Raw genomic sequence first — 15,522 nt, 5'->3', positions numbered from 1 at the left:
GGATTAAATTAATTGATTCAATCTTCAGCAAAATAATTATCAGAACTATGTAAAGGCACAGAAAACAACATTTTCTTAAAAATACTGAGTCAATTCTTGCCTTCATTCCAAGTTGCAGTATGTGATACATTGAAACTCCTTATTACTACATAACTATTACAATTACTATGAGGACAATAAAAATAAGAAATCCAATTCTTAAGTAAACATGAAAGGAGAAATCAGTCTACAATGTTCAAGATAACAGGAGAAACAAAGATACACCACTTCTCTAAACTGGAGGTCGTGACAGATTGCCTTTTAAACTCAAAAAATGTTGCTGTTTTCATTCTCAAAATTAATTTCTGACATTTGCATTGCATATGGGATCTTTCAAAACTTAAATACATCTTACCTTTCTTCATCCTTATCCCAAGACAGTAAATAGCCCAGGAGTCAACCCACTTCCTTTGCAAATGAAAAAGCAAGTTATAAATCCTTGTCCTGAATTAGGACTACCTGTGATGAGACTCTGAGTCTCCCACATTCAAGAGTCAGTGATTCTCCTAATCACTCAAAGGTGGCTCTCCCTAAATCCACAGTTCTTCCTTAAGGTCAACTTGGTTTTGAAAAATGCATAAATTAATGCTTTCCCTATAGGTGAATAATGCCTTCCTCAAAAATTCATCTGTGGGACTACGCAGCAATACCTGAAGTGTACAATAAAAGCTGTTTTTATACCTCTGCCCTTTGTTTCCATTCTTAGTGAAATTGTAGGTGACGTTGTGTGCCTCATATTTTCCCTACTTCAAATTAACTTTGCCACATTCTAAAGAAAAACTGAAAATTGGGAAAAAACTACAAACTGTAGGGAAAATAGTAAGGCATGCTGCAAAAAAAACAAAATACAGCATTACCTGCACTTAAATTCTTTATTTCAATTCTATCTGAAGTCAGCATTGACTATGCTACACAAAAACATTGCCCAAATTTGTCATTATCTTCAATAGAAAAATTAAAGGCAAGTCCAGATGGTAACATTTACTTACTCATCTATTTGGCAGACACATGTTTCCACCTCTTTCAGTGCAGCTTGTAATTTGAACAGCAATTTTTGATAGACATCTTGTGTTTCTAAGTCTTCTTCTTTTAAGAGGTACCTCAGACCGTGGCCCTCTTGCTGCCCAAGAGATTGTCCTGAAGGGGCAGCCATAGTAGTAATGGTATGTTGGACATAAATCATGGGATTCAGTTTACCTGAGAATAATCCAAAGGGATCTCATCATCATCACCTTTTTTTCAACATACATTTTGAAGTTAGTAAAATACCTAACAAACACTGAAATATTTTTCTGTTTAAAAATTCATGTCCTTCTTTAATTTTGCATTTTATTTGCATTTTAAAGTCAAGCTATTTAGCAAAAAGTTATCGTGAAATTATGACTACCCGTTATTATGCTTTAAAATAAAACTAAGACTCAAAAGCACGATAATTTCAGAAGGGCTTGTACTTAATTTTAATATTTGGACTATAAATCTAAACTGATTACCTTTTAAGACTATATCAGAAGCACTGGAAGTAGCTCTTTCAAGCTCAACTGACTTACCTTGATCGGTGTTTTTATTTTCCTTTTCATGGGAAGAATGTTTTCTGCTGTCTAGCTGTACACCAAAGGCACTACCAAGGGAAGTTGAGGTCTTAGGGTAAGACACTTCCATCACATTGATATGGCAATTGGTTGGGCAGAAATCACTGCTGTGAAGTGGTGAAATCTTTGACTTAGCTTGTTTGAAGGTAGGCCAAGCTCGGTTTTTTAATACTCTTGAAAACTAGAAGTAAGAAAGAAAACCAAATTTTGATTATGGGCTCTTCTTGTGTCTGCACTTAACAATTCTCATGTACCTAACTAGAAAATAAAAGTTTAAAATATTTCAGTCATCCTTGACTTAAGGTGTCTTGACTTTGTAATTGCCATCTTTCTCTAAAAGGGAAAGAAAAATGTTTTTCATTTTACATTTTAAAGGGCTTGTTTTTCTGAAGCAAATGATATTTTAAGAAATAAATAGCTTTGTAAAAGAGAGATAGAATTTATTTCCCGTGGAACATAGTAAAAAATTAAGTGTCTTTCTGGGGAGCAGATCTGGAACTGCTGTATGACATTTATAAACACCTGCCGATGTTTTCAAGCCCATATTTTTCAAAAAGTCATGAAACTTCTGTCTGAAGTTATAATGAAGACAAAATCAGAAGGTATGAATTCTGTATTTCATATTCAGGAAGGAGGAGGTCCTCTTTAATAATATCTTATCCTCCTGCATTAGGAGAAGCATTGCCAGGGGTTGGAAGGAGGTGATCCTGTTCTTCTCAGCACTGGTGAGGCCTCCCCTCGAGTCCTGGGTCCAAATCTGGGCTTCACAGAAACAGACATGGGAATATTGGAGAGAGCTCACTGGAGGTGAGCCCAGCGAGATGATTCAGGGACTGGAGCATCCCTCCTGTGAGGAAAGGCTGAGAGCTGGGACTTTTCGGCCTGGAGGAGAGAAAGCTCAGGGAGAAACACATCAATGTATATGAATATCTGAATGAATGGTGCAAAGAGGACAAAGTCTAGCTCTTTCCAGTGCTGTCCAGTGCCAGGACCAGAGGCAATGGGCCCAAACTTAAACACAGAAGTTTCCTCTGAATATCAGGAAACACTTTTGCACTGGGAGGGTGATCAAGCACTGGCACAAGTTGCTCAGAGAGGTTCAGGGAAGAGAGGTCAGATCTCCCTCCTCAAAGATGGTCCTGGGTCCACCATGTCTAGGTGGTCCTGCTTAAGCAGGGTTGCCTGGACAATGTCTGAGTGACATTAGGAAGCTGATGAGCACTAGTACATAAAAACTGAAAACTCCTAATTTTACAGACTTTCCTAGCCCAGCACCTCTTCTCCCTGCTATACATCAGCTCAGCAATGAGGAATGTTTTCTATGGTCTAATTCTAGTACAGTGCTTAGCCGCAGCTCCTTGACTCTAACATTCTAAATTTTGTGCAGAGTCTTGAATAGGCTCAGAGCTACTTGATTTTTAAGACGAGAAGATGTCAACCCAAAATGCTGAAGATTGAACTGGACACTCAGCAGCATCTACTTCAGAACCAAGTCATGCGACCAAGCTCTTCAACTGGAAAAGAGATTTGTCAGTCGCAAGTAGGATTTTTGTCAATATGTGTCGTTTCCAGGGCAGTTTGTTGTTAGGGAAGAGGTTTTTTCTGGCAAGATCTAATCAGTGTTTTAATCACAATATCTCTCCAGTCAAAATATTACGCAGACCTACTTCAGCTATGAACCACAGCTCATGCATAAGAATATTTTCAAAGTTAACTTGCAAAGCTTATTCACTAATAAATATCAGTAAAAATTTGAATCAGTCAACTATTTACTAACACTTCAATTGAATTAAGACACATCCCTTTTGCAAAGTAAGATGTTTCTGTACTGGGACTTAAATTTCTGTTTATTTTGATGTCATATTACTTCAGTCTGATGAACACTTGTTGGGATAATTACATTTAAATCTTTAGATCACAACAAGATCTGGAGGGTTACAATAAATCCAATTATGGAGTTGTTCAAAGGCTGAAGAATGTACAAATTGTTAAGAAGGGTACTAAGGACATTCAATGATAAAAATGTTTCTGCAAGTAGTACATATTTCACATCTCAATCTCCCACACATCCTGCTCCAGAGAGACCAAATGCTGGCTATGATTTAATCAGGTCAGAAGTCAGGACCAAAATTCTTTTCATATATGTGTTGAGAAACATCTGGGATTCATGGCACTGGAATCAAAGTCTATTAGGAGCAAAATGTTCTGATAATAATAATAGTAGGAACTGCAGAAATCTACAAGACTTGTATTTATAGAATTGAAACTTTCACAGTAAAACCAGGAGCCAAGCTGGGCTCAGGCACTCCGAAAGTCTCCTGTAACTATGGTTACCTTTACCTTGCCAAGAAAATGACACATCTATTCCTGAAATCCACTGCATTACTAATTGTCATTAAAAGCTATAACTGTGAAACTACTGATTTTTGAGCAGATGAAATTTAAAGTGTAGTCTGTATCAGGAATATCTTCTTCTAGACAGTGTAAGAACTATGAAAACTTCCCTGAGGCTGTTTGTTTTACATCCAGCAAACACAACAAAATTTGATTTACTGACTTGGCCTCCTCTGTAGAAGCTGTCTATCATAGTCAAATTTTTCAGCTACAGAAAACATATAAATCACCTGCTTGTTACTTGAACTGTCACTATCAATATGAAAACTAATTAATTTTGTTTTTAAAAATTATATTTTGAATTTTAACCAATTTGAAAACATGGAGGTTTATAATTCAGGCAAACAACGGAGAGATCAGATGTTTGCTAAAACAGTGTCAGGATTCTTTTGATGTATCCATTGATACAACTCAGTTTATTCCATCTCTTTTTAGAGAGCACCTGGAAAAATCTGACAAGTTGCTTTTTGTCTTCATCCTAATGACTACAGAAGCTACTGGTATTCCTAACAGCTCTCCCTACTTACCTTTCAAAAACTTAAAAATCATTATCTACTCTTTCAAATGCAGCTTCTGCACATGTGTGAAGCTTCTGAAATCACTTTCCTTTTCCTTTGCTTTTTTTTTACAATTTTTTACTTATAAACTCTCTGAACAGACCAGTTTGTAAATGTCATAACTCAGACCCCAAATGAGGTAAGACAGGTCAGATCCACTTTTTCTGAGCCATTTTGAGCCTACTTCAAAGTAATTCACCTCCCCACAATTAGGTGGCATGGGAGAGGAACTAGGAATCTGGATGAGAAAATTAGTTTGCATTAGCAAAATGGCAAACAGTTGATTCATTTACACCTTGCTTGGTTAAACAACTATAAAGAAATGCACTGACAGCAACTAGAGATCATAGTCGGGACTATTTATTCATTCACATATCATTAATTTAGATCTTAAGCATATGAATATCATCAGCTTCTCCATTTTTCCATGCTATTATATTTTATTAAACCAAGTGAAGCTAATAATTTAAAGAGATGTTACTATTCACAGTTATGCTAGGGCCTAAAAGTTGAATACAAGGGTTAAAATTTGATATTCAAGTTGCACTAGAAAGGAAAAAAAAACAGTTGTTATTGCTACACTTTTGGCTAACATCTGCAAATTCACTAGAGTATTGATTTAAGGCAGTTACAAGAATAATGGCCCTTTTGCAGAAATATGCAGTTGATTGTGTCCACAACTGAACACAGCAAACAAGAAAGAATACAAACTACCCAATGTCTAAAAGAGGGATAAGAAAGAGAATGGCTTGAAAAAAATTGATGTAATTATTCAATTAAGGCATTCATGCTTCAAAATAGCTAAACTTTAAGCCACATTTTTGTCACTGCCCTGTTTTCCCCTTAAAAGAAAAATATAATAAAGCTCAGTACATGCAGGTCATACCTTTTTATAACTAGAGATTCTTCTGTAGATATGCTCAATTTTCTCACTGCAAATGACACTGAATTTACTTTGAAGTTCAGTGGGGATCACGTCATTTAAGGAGTTGAGGCTGTTGCAATTCTGCACAAAATGTTCATCGCTTTTTGCCAGTGCTTCAAGAATCTAAGATAATAAAAACAAGAGAAGTATGTTATGAAATTAAGTTGACTAAAATTACCCCTTACTAATAATCTCTTATAACTAAAGCTGAAAAGCCTGATAACATTACAGCAAATGGTGCACAACAGCAATGAATAAAGCTTGGGATGCAAAGAGGTTTGCTTAAATCTATTCCCTGCTAAGTTATACCCATAAGTATTTTTGCTTGGCTTCTCATGACATTGTGTGATAATGGATTTACTACTAATTTCCTACTAATGTAACCACTATGGCTCCTCTGAAATACATTATCTTCTGTATTTACTTGATCAGCACATATTATGCAAAGCTGCTGAATTAATTCATTCATTACTTCTAGAAAACCTTTGGTTTGGCAGAATACTAACACATTGAAAAAGAATAAAAGAAAATGGAGTTCTGTCCTCTTGTATATTCTGCATAAAAGGCCAGGAAACAAGACACAGGATAAACTGTACTGCCCAGCAAAGACTGAAGCCTTGCTATAATGGTAAGAGAAAACTAAATAAAAGGCATGTTGAAGTGATGAGGGTAATTTATAGCCTTTATAGATATTTCAGTGGATCTTTGACTTTCTTTCAAGTTTTATTTGATAATTAAGAAATAAGGCAGAGGGGCAGGAGGAATGGAAGACTTTGAAGATCTTTTAACGTTTTTTTAGATTTAAAGGCTCAATTTATAATGAAAACATAACTCATTTTTCCTCCTGAGCACTCAATCGTCCTCCAAAACAATCAGAGAGATAAAGGTGACCAATTATAAGGTATCAATGTAAGATATATAATCATAAGAGTAAAAAAGGACACAAGTTTCTCCATTGGTATTAAACACAATAAGCATTAACATACAAAAAATGCTTCATACCTTTGCAGTCAAACTGAAAAATCCCTTTGGTTCAATCATTTTTTCCAAGACATGGCACTTTATTCCAGCTGTGCTGTCATACTCATAAACCACTCCATACTCCAGATGTACATTGTCAACAGTCAGACTCACGTGATCTTTCTTCCCATCAATTATTGCCATAGTGTTAAATTTGTCAATTACCTCTAGAATAAATAAAGTAACACAAATCAGTTGACAAGTCCTGGCCATTAAATGAACTATAAAGGACATAGGCAAACATGCTAGAAAGAGGTATGTTCTGATCCTTCTATTTAAAAACAGTCATTAAAAAACCTAGCTGAACAATATAAAAATCAGAACACCAGTAGATTTATAGATGTTAAAATACTGGACTGCAAAACAGGCAGTACTCTTTCTTTACAAACAGTTACTGAAGATGGCTGATTCCATTTAATTCATAATCCAGAGATATTAAGAAAGACCCAAAAAAGGGACAACTGAGAATTTCTAAATAAAGTAGAAGAAAATCACTATGAAAACTGTCAACATTCAGAAATGAAACCACAATAACTGCATTTATGAAGAGAACATAAATACAGTTCACATGTTAACTGTATCTTTAATTACAAGTTGCAGATGAATGCAGTTTTATCTAAACATTACTTGTCTGAAAATAATCCAAAGGACAGTAGGTTTGTTTTTTTTTATTTCCCATGCAGTAATGACTAATATATCTAGTTTGGCATAAATGATTTCTAGTGGTGAAAACAAATCAGGTAATGCCTAGGTTTATATTTGTAACAAATGAAAATAAACAGATCTTCCCCAAAGTGTTCACAGAAGTATTTTCTCTAAATGGGAAACATAGTAGTTTTCAAAGACTAGCATGTTAAATATATATGTTTAGAATACAGAAGAAAGCAAATCTTTATGTAAAACAAATCTTATGATCCACTCAAAATTTCCTCTCTGCAAACAAACCCACTGCCTACATTTTCCTTGTATTATAATAGCATTCTCAGCAACAACAAAACCAAACAAGCATCACATACCTTCCACTTTGCAGTCAAAGGCATCACCTCCATCATCTCCAGAGGGTTTGGTGTTTGTTTTCTGAAGATCTTCCTGTGCACTTTCAATGCTGTTGTAAACCCACTGTATAGAATCTTGCTAGAAAACAACAAAGAATAGACAGCTAAAAAAAGCTTTTCAAGTGCAACTGATAGCAGCTATTTCACTATTTTAAAGGTCTAAGTTAAAAAAACAAAACAAAACAAAACAATCCAGAGAATTTTAGCATTGTATAAAACCATCCAAAGAATTTTGGCAAGTTTTTTTTTATTTCAGCATATATTGTCATGAGACAGTACAAAATCTGTGACAGCATGGCATCCATCATTTTCATGTCTCTGCCAAAAGTAATTTAAGACATTTCAAATCAAATTGCAGATTGAAAAATATTTTTCCCCAAGAAATCATGAAGGGAAAAAAAAGAACCCATTTTTGCTTTGCTAAATCTGCTGTGCATCCACAAATCTGTTGCCAAATATTATGGAATATCAACCAAAGTCAGAGAATGTCCAGTTAATCCATCACCCATGTGTCACTGGCACAAAGAACCTATTCTACAGCCTTCATTATTTATATTTTCCTTTACTACAAATATTTTACTAGTGTAGTTATAAATGTGAGTTGTTTTTTTTTTTCCCCACAGGTCAGCACCCCCCTGCACCCCTTGATAAGAACCACAGGCTCCAAATGTCCACCATCTTCTGTGGTTGAGTGACACATGAGCACAGGGATGGTGGCTTACGTGGGTCACACAGCCTTGGGAGAAGCCATGTGTATGTCTCACATCTTGTTCTACCCAGTCTGTAACTCAGTCACATCTCCATCATACCCTTGTGGAAGGTCCTACCATGGCATCCCCAGATCACTCTTTCTCCCTTAAACTTCAAAACAAGCTTGACAGTCAGTTAATCACTCCTTCTCCAGCAGCTACAGCAGAATAAATGACATGATGTCATGATTATGACAAATCTGAATTCAGAAAGAAGTTCATGGAAGAATTCAAAGATCATGGAAGAAATTGCTGACATTTAGGCTGAATGTTAAAATCTTCACACAAAGTGCCAAATACATCTTGTTATCCTTTGCTACAATACAACATTCAGCTTCTGTCTTTACCCACTATGTACACTTTCTCTAGGTTTCCTAGATTCATCTATGCCTTGCTTTTCACTCAATGGCATGAAATATGTTAATAAGAAAGGAAGCTTAACTTTCAGAGCCCTCTGTTGATTGTTGGAAGACACCTGTACAGAATCTGAATCAACAGGAAAGCTTCTGAAACCCACATTTCTCTGAAGATTCACCACAAAGCTTGATGCTTAGTTATGGATTCTTTAAAGACTTGCTTGGCAGCATTGAGACAGCCATGCCAATCTCTAATAGGAAGTACTAACTACTTAAACTGGAAGTCCCCTTTCCAAAAGTTAACAACCAATCTAATGCAATCAGACTTGGAGCAATGTTCCTCAAAATCATTACAGGAGAACAAACTAACATAAATCTGTCACATCATGATTAGTATCACTGCAAAGAAATTGTAATGCCAAGAAGTAAAATCTGGTCTCAATTTTCTTTATTCAGACAAGATAGAATATAAACACGGTCCAACAGAAATTATATAATTACAGACTGAAAGAATCTGAAATGAAGCTTCATGCTCCAGGCAATTAGGAAGACTTTTTACCCTGAGAAGTAGAAGATATAAGAAATAGAAAAGATTCCATTTCAATTATGCAATTGGGAACCACAGGAGAGACCAATATTCCCGGTAATTGAACAATAGGCTGTATGCACTATACTTACAAGATAGGAGAAATCCATAGTCATTTTCCAAACAATAATAATAAAAAACCCTCCAAATTTCTCAATAGGAAATTTAATTTCAGCTGCCCTTGCACCAGTGGGAATACTACCATTTACTTTAGTCTAGACAATTCTCCCATAGCTTTTGATAACACTGCATCCTAAATGAAGTTTTTCTTGTCTGTCTGAGGAACTTCAGTTATCTGTCATTTGCTGAATTATGATCATCTACTTTTTAAAGTTGAAATAAAAACTATGTATAAGAAAAAACTTCAAATCATACAAGCGATTAAAAAACCCAAAGTAATTTTTTAATGTCAAGGCATTCACACCAACCAACATTAATCAACCATATTTGGATGCCACTAGTATCCATAGGAAGCCTAGAGTTATACATCAGGAACAAAACTGCTATAATGAGTTTAATTTATCTTTTATTCTAGCCAGTTTTGCTATTAGTGAACAGGACATTTTCTCTTTACTAGAGCGCATCTTCCTTTAAATTATAGGTGAGCTTGATCTCGATATGCCATGTAAAAATTCCAATTCTGTATTATCATTTAAACACAAACATCCCAAGAACATTTTCATAAAGACTGTATTTATATGATCCGGTTCTAACTATGTAATATTTATAAATATGCGGTAAGTGCTGGGAGAAGGATTCAACTCTTGATTTTAATTGGATTTTTCTTCTCAGTAAATACATACTTGAAGAGTTTGTGAAGTTAGTTAATAAAATTGCTTCACAGTTTATGAAAAATTTGCAGAGAATTGGAAAATTACATTATGGAATCCAGCTTGGTTTGTTTTTCTTCATAAATTTCTGTCTTGGAACCCTGATATTTTCTCCTCAGCTAACACGACAAAGATAACAAAATTTGCATGCATTTAAAAATGGAAATTTTGAGTCTTTGATTACATGCTTAGTCTCAAGTCTGGAATGCAATGGGAACTCTAAATTTTATGGGTGGAATATATGTGTTCCTCTCTCTGTGTACTGAAGTGTAACAAAATTCCAGAAGATCGGTTTTATGCATTTCATTCTCCTGCTGCTCAGCAGGCAGCGAGCTGTGTGATTCCCTCTCCATCAAGATGAGAATATACCTCAGGATTCTTTCTGCAAAGGACTGCAGAAATGCTTGAAATTGTCCTTTAAAAACACCATATAAAAATTATCTATGATATTAGTGCAGAAACTAAGCAGATCTTGAACATCACCATTGAGCAATCTTCAGCTTCTGTATTTCAACTGGCTTCCCTTCAGGTTTTATTCACCACCTCTTTCCTCTCACCCCACTCAAACACAACAGGTATGTGCACAGAGATAAACACTGCACTGTTTATGTCGACCAAAAAGAAAAACCTAGAAGAAAATGTGCAAAGGCACCAAATGAGTCATACCTGCATTGGCCTCCTGTACTTCCTGCAGGCTGTGACATGAGCAATAACACTTGCATGAGTCTCTTTGCTGACATTAATTCCATTCACTTTGATTATGCACTGGCCGGGGTGGAGACCTGCCGCAGCTGCCACTGTTCCTATTAATAAAAACGCACATAGTTAGCAGACTTCTTTTTCTAAACATCTCCCTTCAAGCTTACAGTCCAGAAAACCTCTTTTTTTAAAATCAGAACCTGATCTGACTGATCCTTACATACTTCCCCTGACCACAGAGTACTTCTGTAGAGCAGCTGGATGACAAGAAAATGGAGTTTGCCAGCAGATGTTTCCATAAAAGAGACCAGATTATTTTCTAAAGGCTGCTTTATAAAACAACATTGACTAGCAATATGAAAATGTAGAAAATTCACCTCTAAGAAAAGGACTTTAAAAGGATAAAATGGTTCTAGCTTGCAAGTCACTAATTATAACCTAGCCTACTATTATATGGCCCAAGCTTATGAACTTCTGGTTTAATTCAGGTGTTTCCATTTTGTACACAAAACGGAAGGTTTCTGGCAATACATAAAGAAATATAGGAGCATAGTAGAGTATCATTTTAATCATTACATGAAATACCTAAATTCCAAAGACATTTCCAAAGATATTGTTTGTATTTTCATCTTCCCTATGAACAAAATTGTAGCAGAGGGAGTTACAGCTTCAAATCAAAATCTCAATGATAATTAAGTAGAATATCTCAAATTAAATTAACAGAGGGTGGGACAGGGGTGGGATGACATGACACCAAAACAAAACATTCTTTTTAAGCAACATAAAATATTTGGTCCAGTGACTTATTTTCATAATGGAATAATCACATTGGGAAAATCTAGTGAGTGAATAGGCACTACAAAAGTAGCAGTTGTCTCCAGGTCTTTTCAGGGCAATTCAAACTCACTCCTGAAAAACAGCCTGCTGGAGTATGACCTTAGTTCCAGCTACCTGAACATTTGCCTCCTAATGTCCCTTGATACTGCCACAGAGATGCCAAGGAAGAAAAAATTTATTGCCTAGAGACCGCCAGACTGGGGTGCAGAAGCGAGGGCCCATGAAAGAAAAGGCTAGACTGAATTTGCACTGCTGACAAATACAAAGCTTGTCATGACTTCATGACTTGTCAGCTGAGCACATTTGACAAGGAAATAACTTGTAGAATATACATGAGCTTCCCTTGTTTTAGGAATTATCACTATTAGATTAAAACTGCATTTAAAATCTAATATAAAAGAAAGTCACTGGAAATTATGCTATTACCAGCTATCGCAATCTCCCTCTCCCCAAAAAAGACATTAAAATAAGCATATAAATGATCTTATTAAAAAGATCAAAAAAACCCCCATCCCAAATCTCTCTTCAGAAAACCCCAAGGTCCCAATTCAGCACATTGTTAAAATCTTCCAGGTTTAGCAAAACACAAAAGCAAGAACTTGCATATTGTTGAGGCTAATCGGAATAAAGAATGTGCTTAATGAATAATGATAGGCAGTTGAATTGAGATCCAGGTGCAGAAATAATTATCACATCAGCTACTAAGTCTGTAGTTTATTAGTCTTTCTTTTGAAAATCTAATTTCTGGCACCACAGCCTAGAAAAAAAAATCATCGAACTCTGTTCAAATCTGGATGTTTTGCAGATCCGTTCACTTTTAATTCCTCAGTTGCAAAGGCAGGAGGGGGGAAAGAGACACAACAATAACTGAAAATACAGTTAGTTTGCTCTACCATAAACAACATAAGACAGCAAGAAATAATGCTTCATCTTCTTTTAGCACAAGTGCACTACTCAAAACATTGAGCTAGGATAGAAAGCATCTGAAAATCACATCCCAAAACAGTATTTACATGAAACAGCTGCAATTACTAATAAAAAGCCACTAACACTCTTGAAAAAGTTCGTAAAAAGCACATTTTTTTGTAAAACATTTTCAGAACAATGCAGAACCACACAGCCACCTAACAAATTAACGCACAGGTTCCCAACAGCCATTCATTGGACAAAGTGATACTGCATCCTTCAGCTACTCCTTAATCTGTAAAGAATGAACAGTTTTAACTTTCCTATTTAGCTTTCCTAGCCTTCCTAACTATTTCCTACATTTGAAAAAAAGAGTTTGAAGATGTATCCAAAGCTTACAGAGTATAAGTGTACAAAACAATTCTATTTGAGTTTATTTAATATTGTTCGTTACTCTTGGAAAAATAAAAATCAAAGATGGATTACTGGACCTAATTTTGACTTATCTCAACCAAGTAATTTAGATATTAAGTGTATATTTACCAGTACCATTGATAGCTCTTATGGCTTACCTCTCCCAACAGCATGGACAACAGATGGGCCAAAACCCCGGATTTGGAATCCAAGTCCATCTGCAGAGTCAGGAATCTTCACTGTCCTGATACAAAAGCAAACATTTAACATGAATGTAGCAAAAGGTAGCATTTTGTTATCCAGCAGCATATAGGTTACAAGGGTGTAAAACTCCACACTTTTATTCAAATCAGTTCTCACATTTTGCAGCATTCCAGATACTGTGCACCACCAAGATCAGAAATAAGAGCAAGCTGAGACAGCACAAACAATCTGTTTCACAGGGGAAACTTAATATGCTGGTTATAATCAAAACACCACCATAGCTTTAAAATTCCTCCCAGGAGGACTGATATTTGGGTAAGTTGCAATAGTACCGCAGCACTGAAAGTGCTGGGAAGGCAGGCAGTGTCTCAGCCAAGAGGACAGAGCCTGGGGATCAGAGATCACAGCAGGTCTGATCAGACAAGCTGCAGAAGACTGCAGAACCCAGATCCATATTACAATGTAAGAGAATCATAGAATGTGCTGACTTGGAAGGGGCCCACAAGGATCATCATAGTCCAACTTCTGGCCTTCACAGACACCCCAAGAGTCACACCATGTGCCCAAGCACACTGTCCAAACATTTCTTGCACTCTCTCAGGCTACTGCTTTGACCACTTCTCTGAGGAGCTTCTTCCAGTACCTAACCACCCTCTGTGTGAAGAACAGTTCTGTAATATCCAACTTAAATCTCCCCTGACAGAATTACAGGCCTTTCCCTCGCATCCTGTCACTGGTCACCACAAAGAGATCAGTGTCTGTCCCTCCTTTTCTGCTCCTGAGGAACTGGCAGGCTGCAATCCATTATCCAGGCATAAAATGTAATTTTGTTTGATAAGCAGGACTTTGCTCTCATGAAGCCATGCTGGCTGTGACCAATGACTGGGTTGTCTCTCAGGTGTATTTCAATAGCTCCCAGAAGAATCTTCTCCATAACTTTACCAGGCACAGAAGTGGGGCTGACAGGCCTGTAGTTTCTTAGGTCTTCTTTCTTATCCTTCTTGAAAATTGTGATGTCTGCCAGCTTCCAGTCAGCTGGGACCCCTTCAGATTCCCAAGACAACTTAAAATCATCAAGAGAGGCTTTACAATGACATCAGCCAATTCCTTGAGGATTCTTGGATAAACCACCTCAGGCACCATAGATTTGAAGTGATCCAGCTGAGGCATCAGATCGCAAGCAGTTTCACGGTTGGCTGGGAGTTAATCATTCTTGCAGTCATGGTCCTCTAGCTCAGGGCTCTAAGACCCCTTGGGTTCACCATCCATGTCAAAGATGAAGGTGAAGAATAAATTAAAACACCTCTGCATTGTCCCGGTCCCCGTACATGAGGTGACCATCCTCATCCTGTAACAGGTCAGTGTTATTTTTACATTACCTACTGCCATTAATATACTTGAAAAAACTCTTTTTATTGTCCTCCACATTTCCAGCCAGCTTCAACTCCAGTTGACCTTTGGCCACAAGGATTTTCTCCCAGCAGTAGTGAGCAGCATTTCTGTATTCTTCCCATGTCACTTGATTTTTCTTCTATTAGGCTGACCTTGCTTCCATTGGGCATACATCCTCCTTTTTAGCTTTATTTCTAGAGAATATTCCTGTTCAACCAAGCCAGCCTTCTGCCTCACCTGGTTGACTTCTCAGTTTGGGAATTACCTGCTTCTGTGACCTTAGGAGGTGATGTTTGAAAAGTGACCAGCACTCCCTAACAACTGCAAAGACATTTTCACTCTGAAATTATGAATACCATCAGATGTCAGTAGGCAAGGTGTTGAGTAGCTCGTCCCATGGTCAACAAACTCCAAATTTTTTCTGCTGACACCAACCTTGGAGCCATGCATTGACCTGATGGATCTGCCTAATCCTATAGATATTATTCCTTGTTACTGGAAGAATCAATGAAATCAACTACTGTGCTTCTTATCCCTCTATCAATCATTCCAGGACACTGAAGTCTTTTTTTGATTGCCCTCAGACTTCCCTGTTTTATTTCATCACTGCCAGTTTGAACAATGAATAGCAGAGAGTAATCAGAGGGCCTTACTAGACTGAGGAATTTTCTAGTAATGTCCCTTATCCAAGCCCCTGGGAGACAGCAGGCTTCCCTGTGAGTTGGGTCAGGTCTGCATATCAGACTCTCCATTCCCCTTAGAAGGGAGTCTCCTGTTACCACTCCCCTTCTTTTCCTGTTTACAGAGGAGGTCTTGACACAGGGTGAAGGTGGTGGTTGTTTCAGGAGGCCCCACCATTCCAGACAGATCTTCCCTCACCTCATCAGTGTTTGGCCTTCTGGATCCAGAGCCCCGTACCTCTTGTGAAAGGTGCCAGTCCTACTTGTCAAATTCAGAGAAAGAGGAACCT

At 37.0% G+C, this 15,522-nt stretch overlaps 1 protein-coding gene across 1 annotated transcript in view; it reads right to left on the bottom strand.

The window, feature by feature from the left end:
• Positions 1-15,522, bottom strand: part of PREX2 (phosphatidylinositol-3,4,5-trisphosphate dependent Rac exchange factor 2) — a 169,154-nt gene that overhangs the window by 69,521 nt on the left and 84,111 nt on the right. Inside the window, exons 19-25 of the mRNA XM_058832482.1 lie at positions 13,115-13,200; positions 10,767-10,903; positions 7,541-7,658; positions 6,507-6,691; positions 5,466-5,627; positions 1,587-1,809; positions 1,029-1,236 (exon numbers count right to left, since the gene is read on the bottom strand). Coding sequence (XP_058688465.1) covers positions 1,029-1,236; positions 1,587-1,809; positions 5,466-5,627; positions 6,507-6,691; positions 7,541-7,658; positions 10,767-10,903; positions 13,115-13,200 — 1,119 coding nt within the window. The remainder of the gene's footprint in view (positions 1-1,028; positions 1,237-1,586; positions 1,810-5,465; positions 5,628-6,506; positions 6,692-7,540; positions 7,659-10,766; positions 10,904-13,114; positions 13,201-15,522) is intronic.

Source organism: Poecile atricapillus, chromosome 2 (assembly GCF_030490865.1).
Source record: "Poecile atricapillus isolate bPoeAtr1 chromosome 2, bPoeAtr1.hap1, whole genome shotgun sequence".
Taxonomy (NCBI): domain Eukaryota; kingdom Metazoa; phylum Chordata; class Aves; order Passeriformes; family Paridae; genus Poecile; species Poecile atricapillus.
Note: the sequence above shows the minus strand (reverse complement) of the source record. Positions and strands in the feature narration are given on the sequence as shown.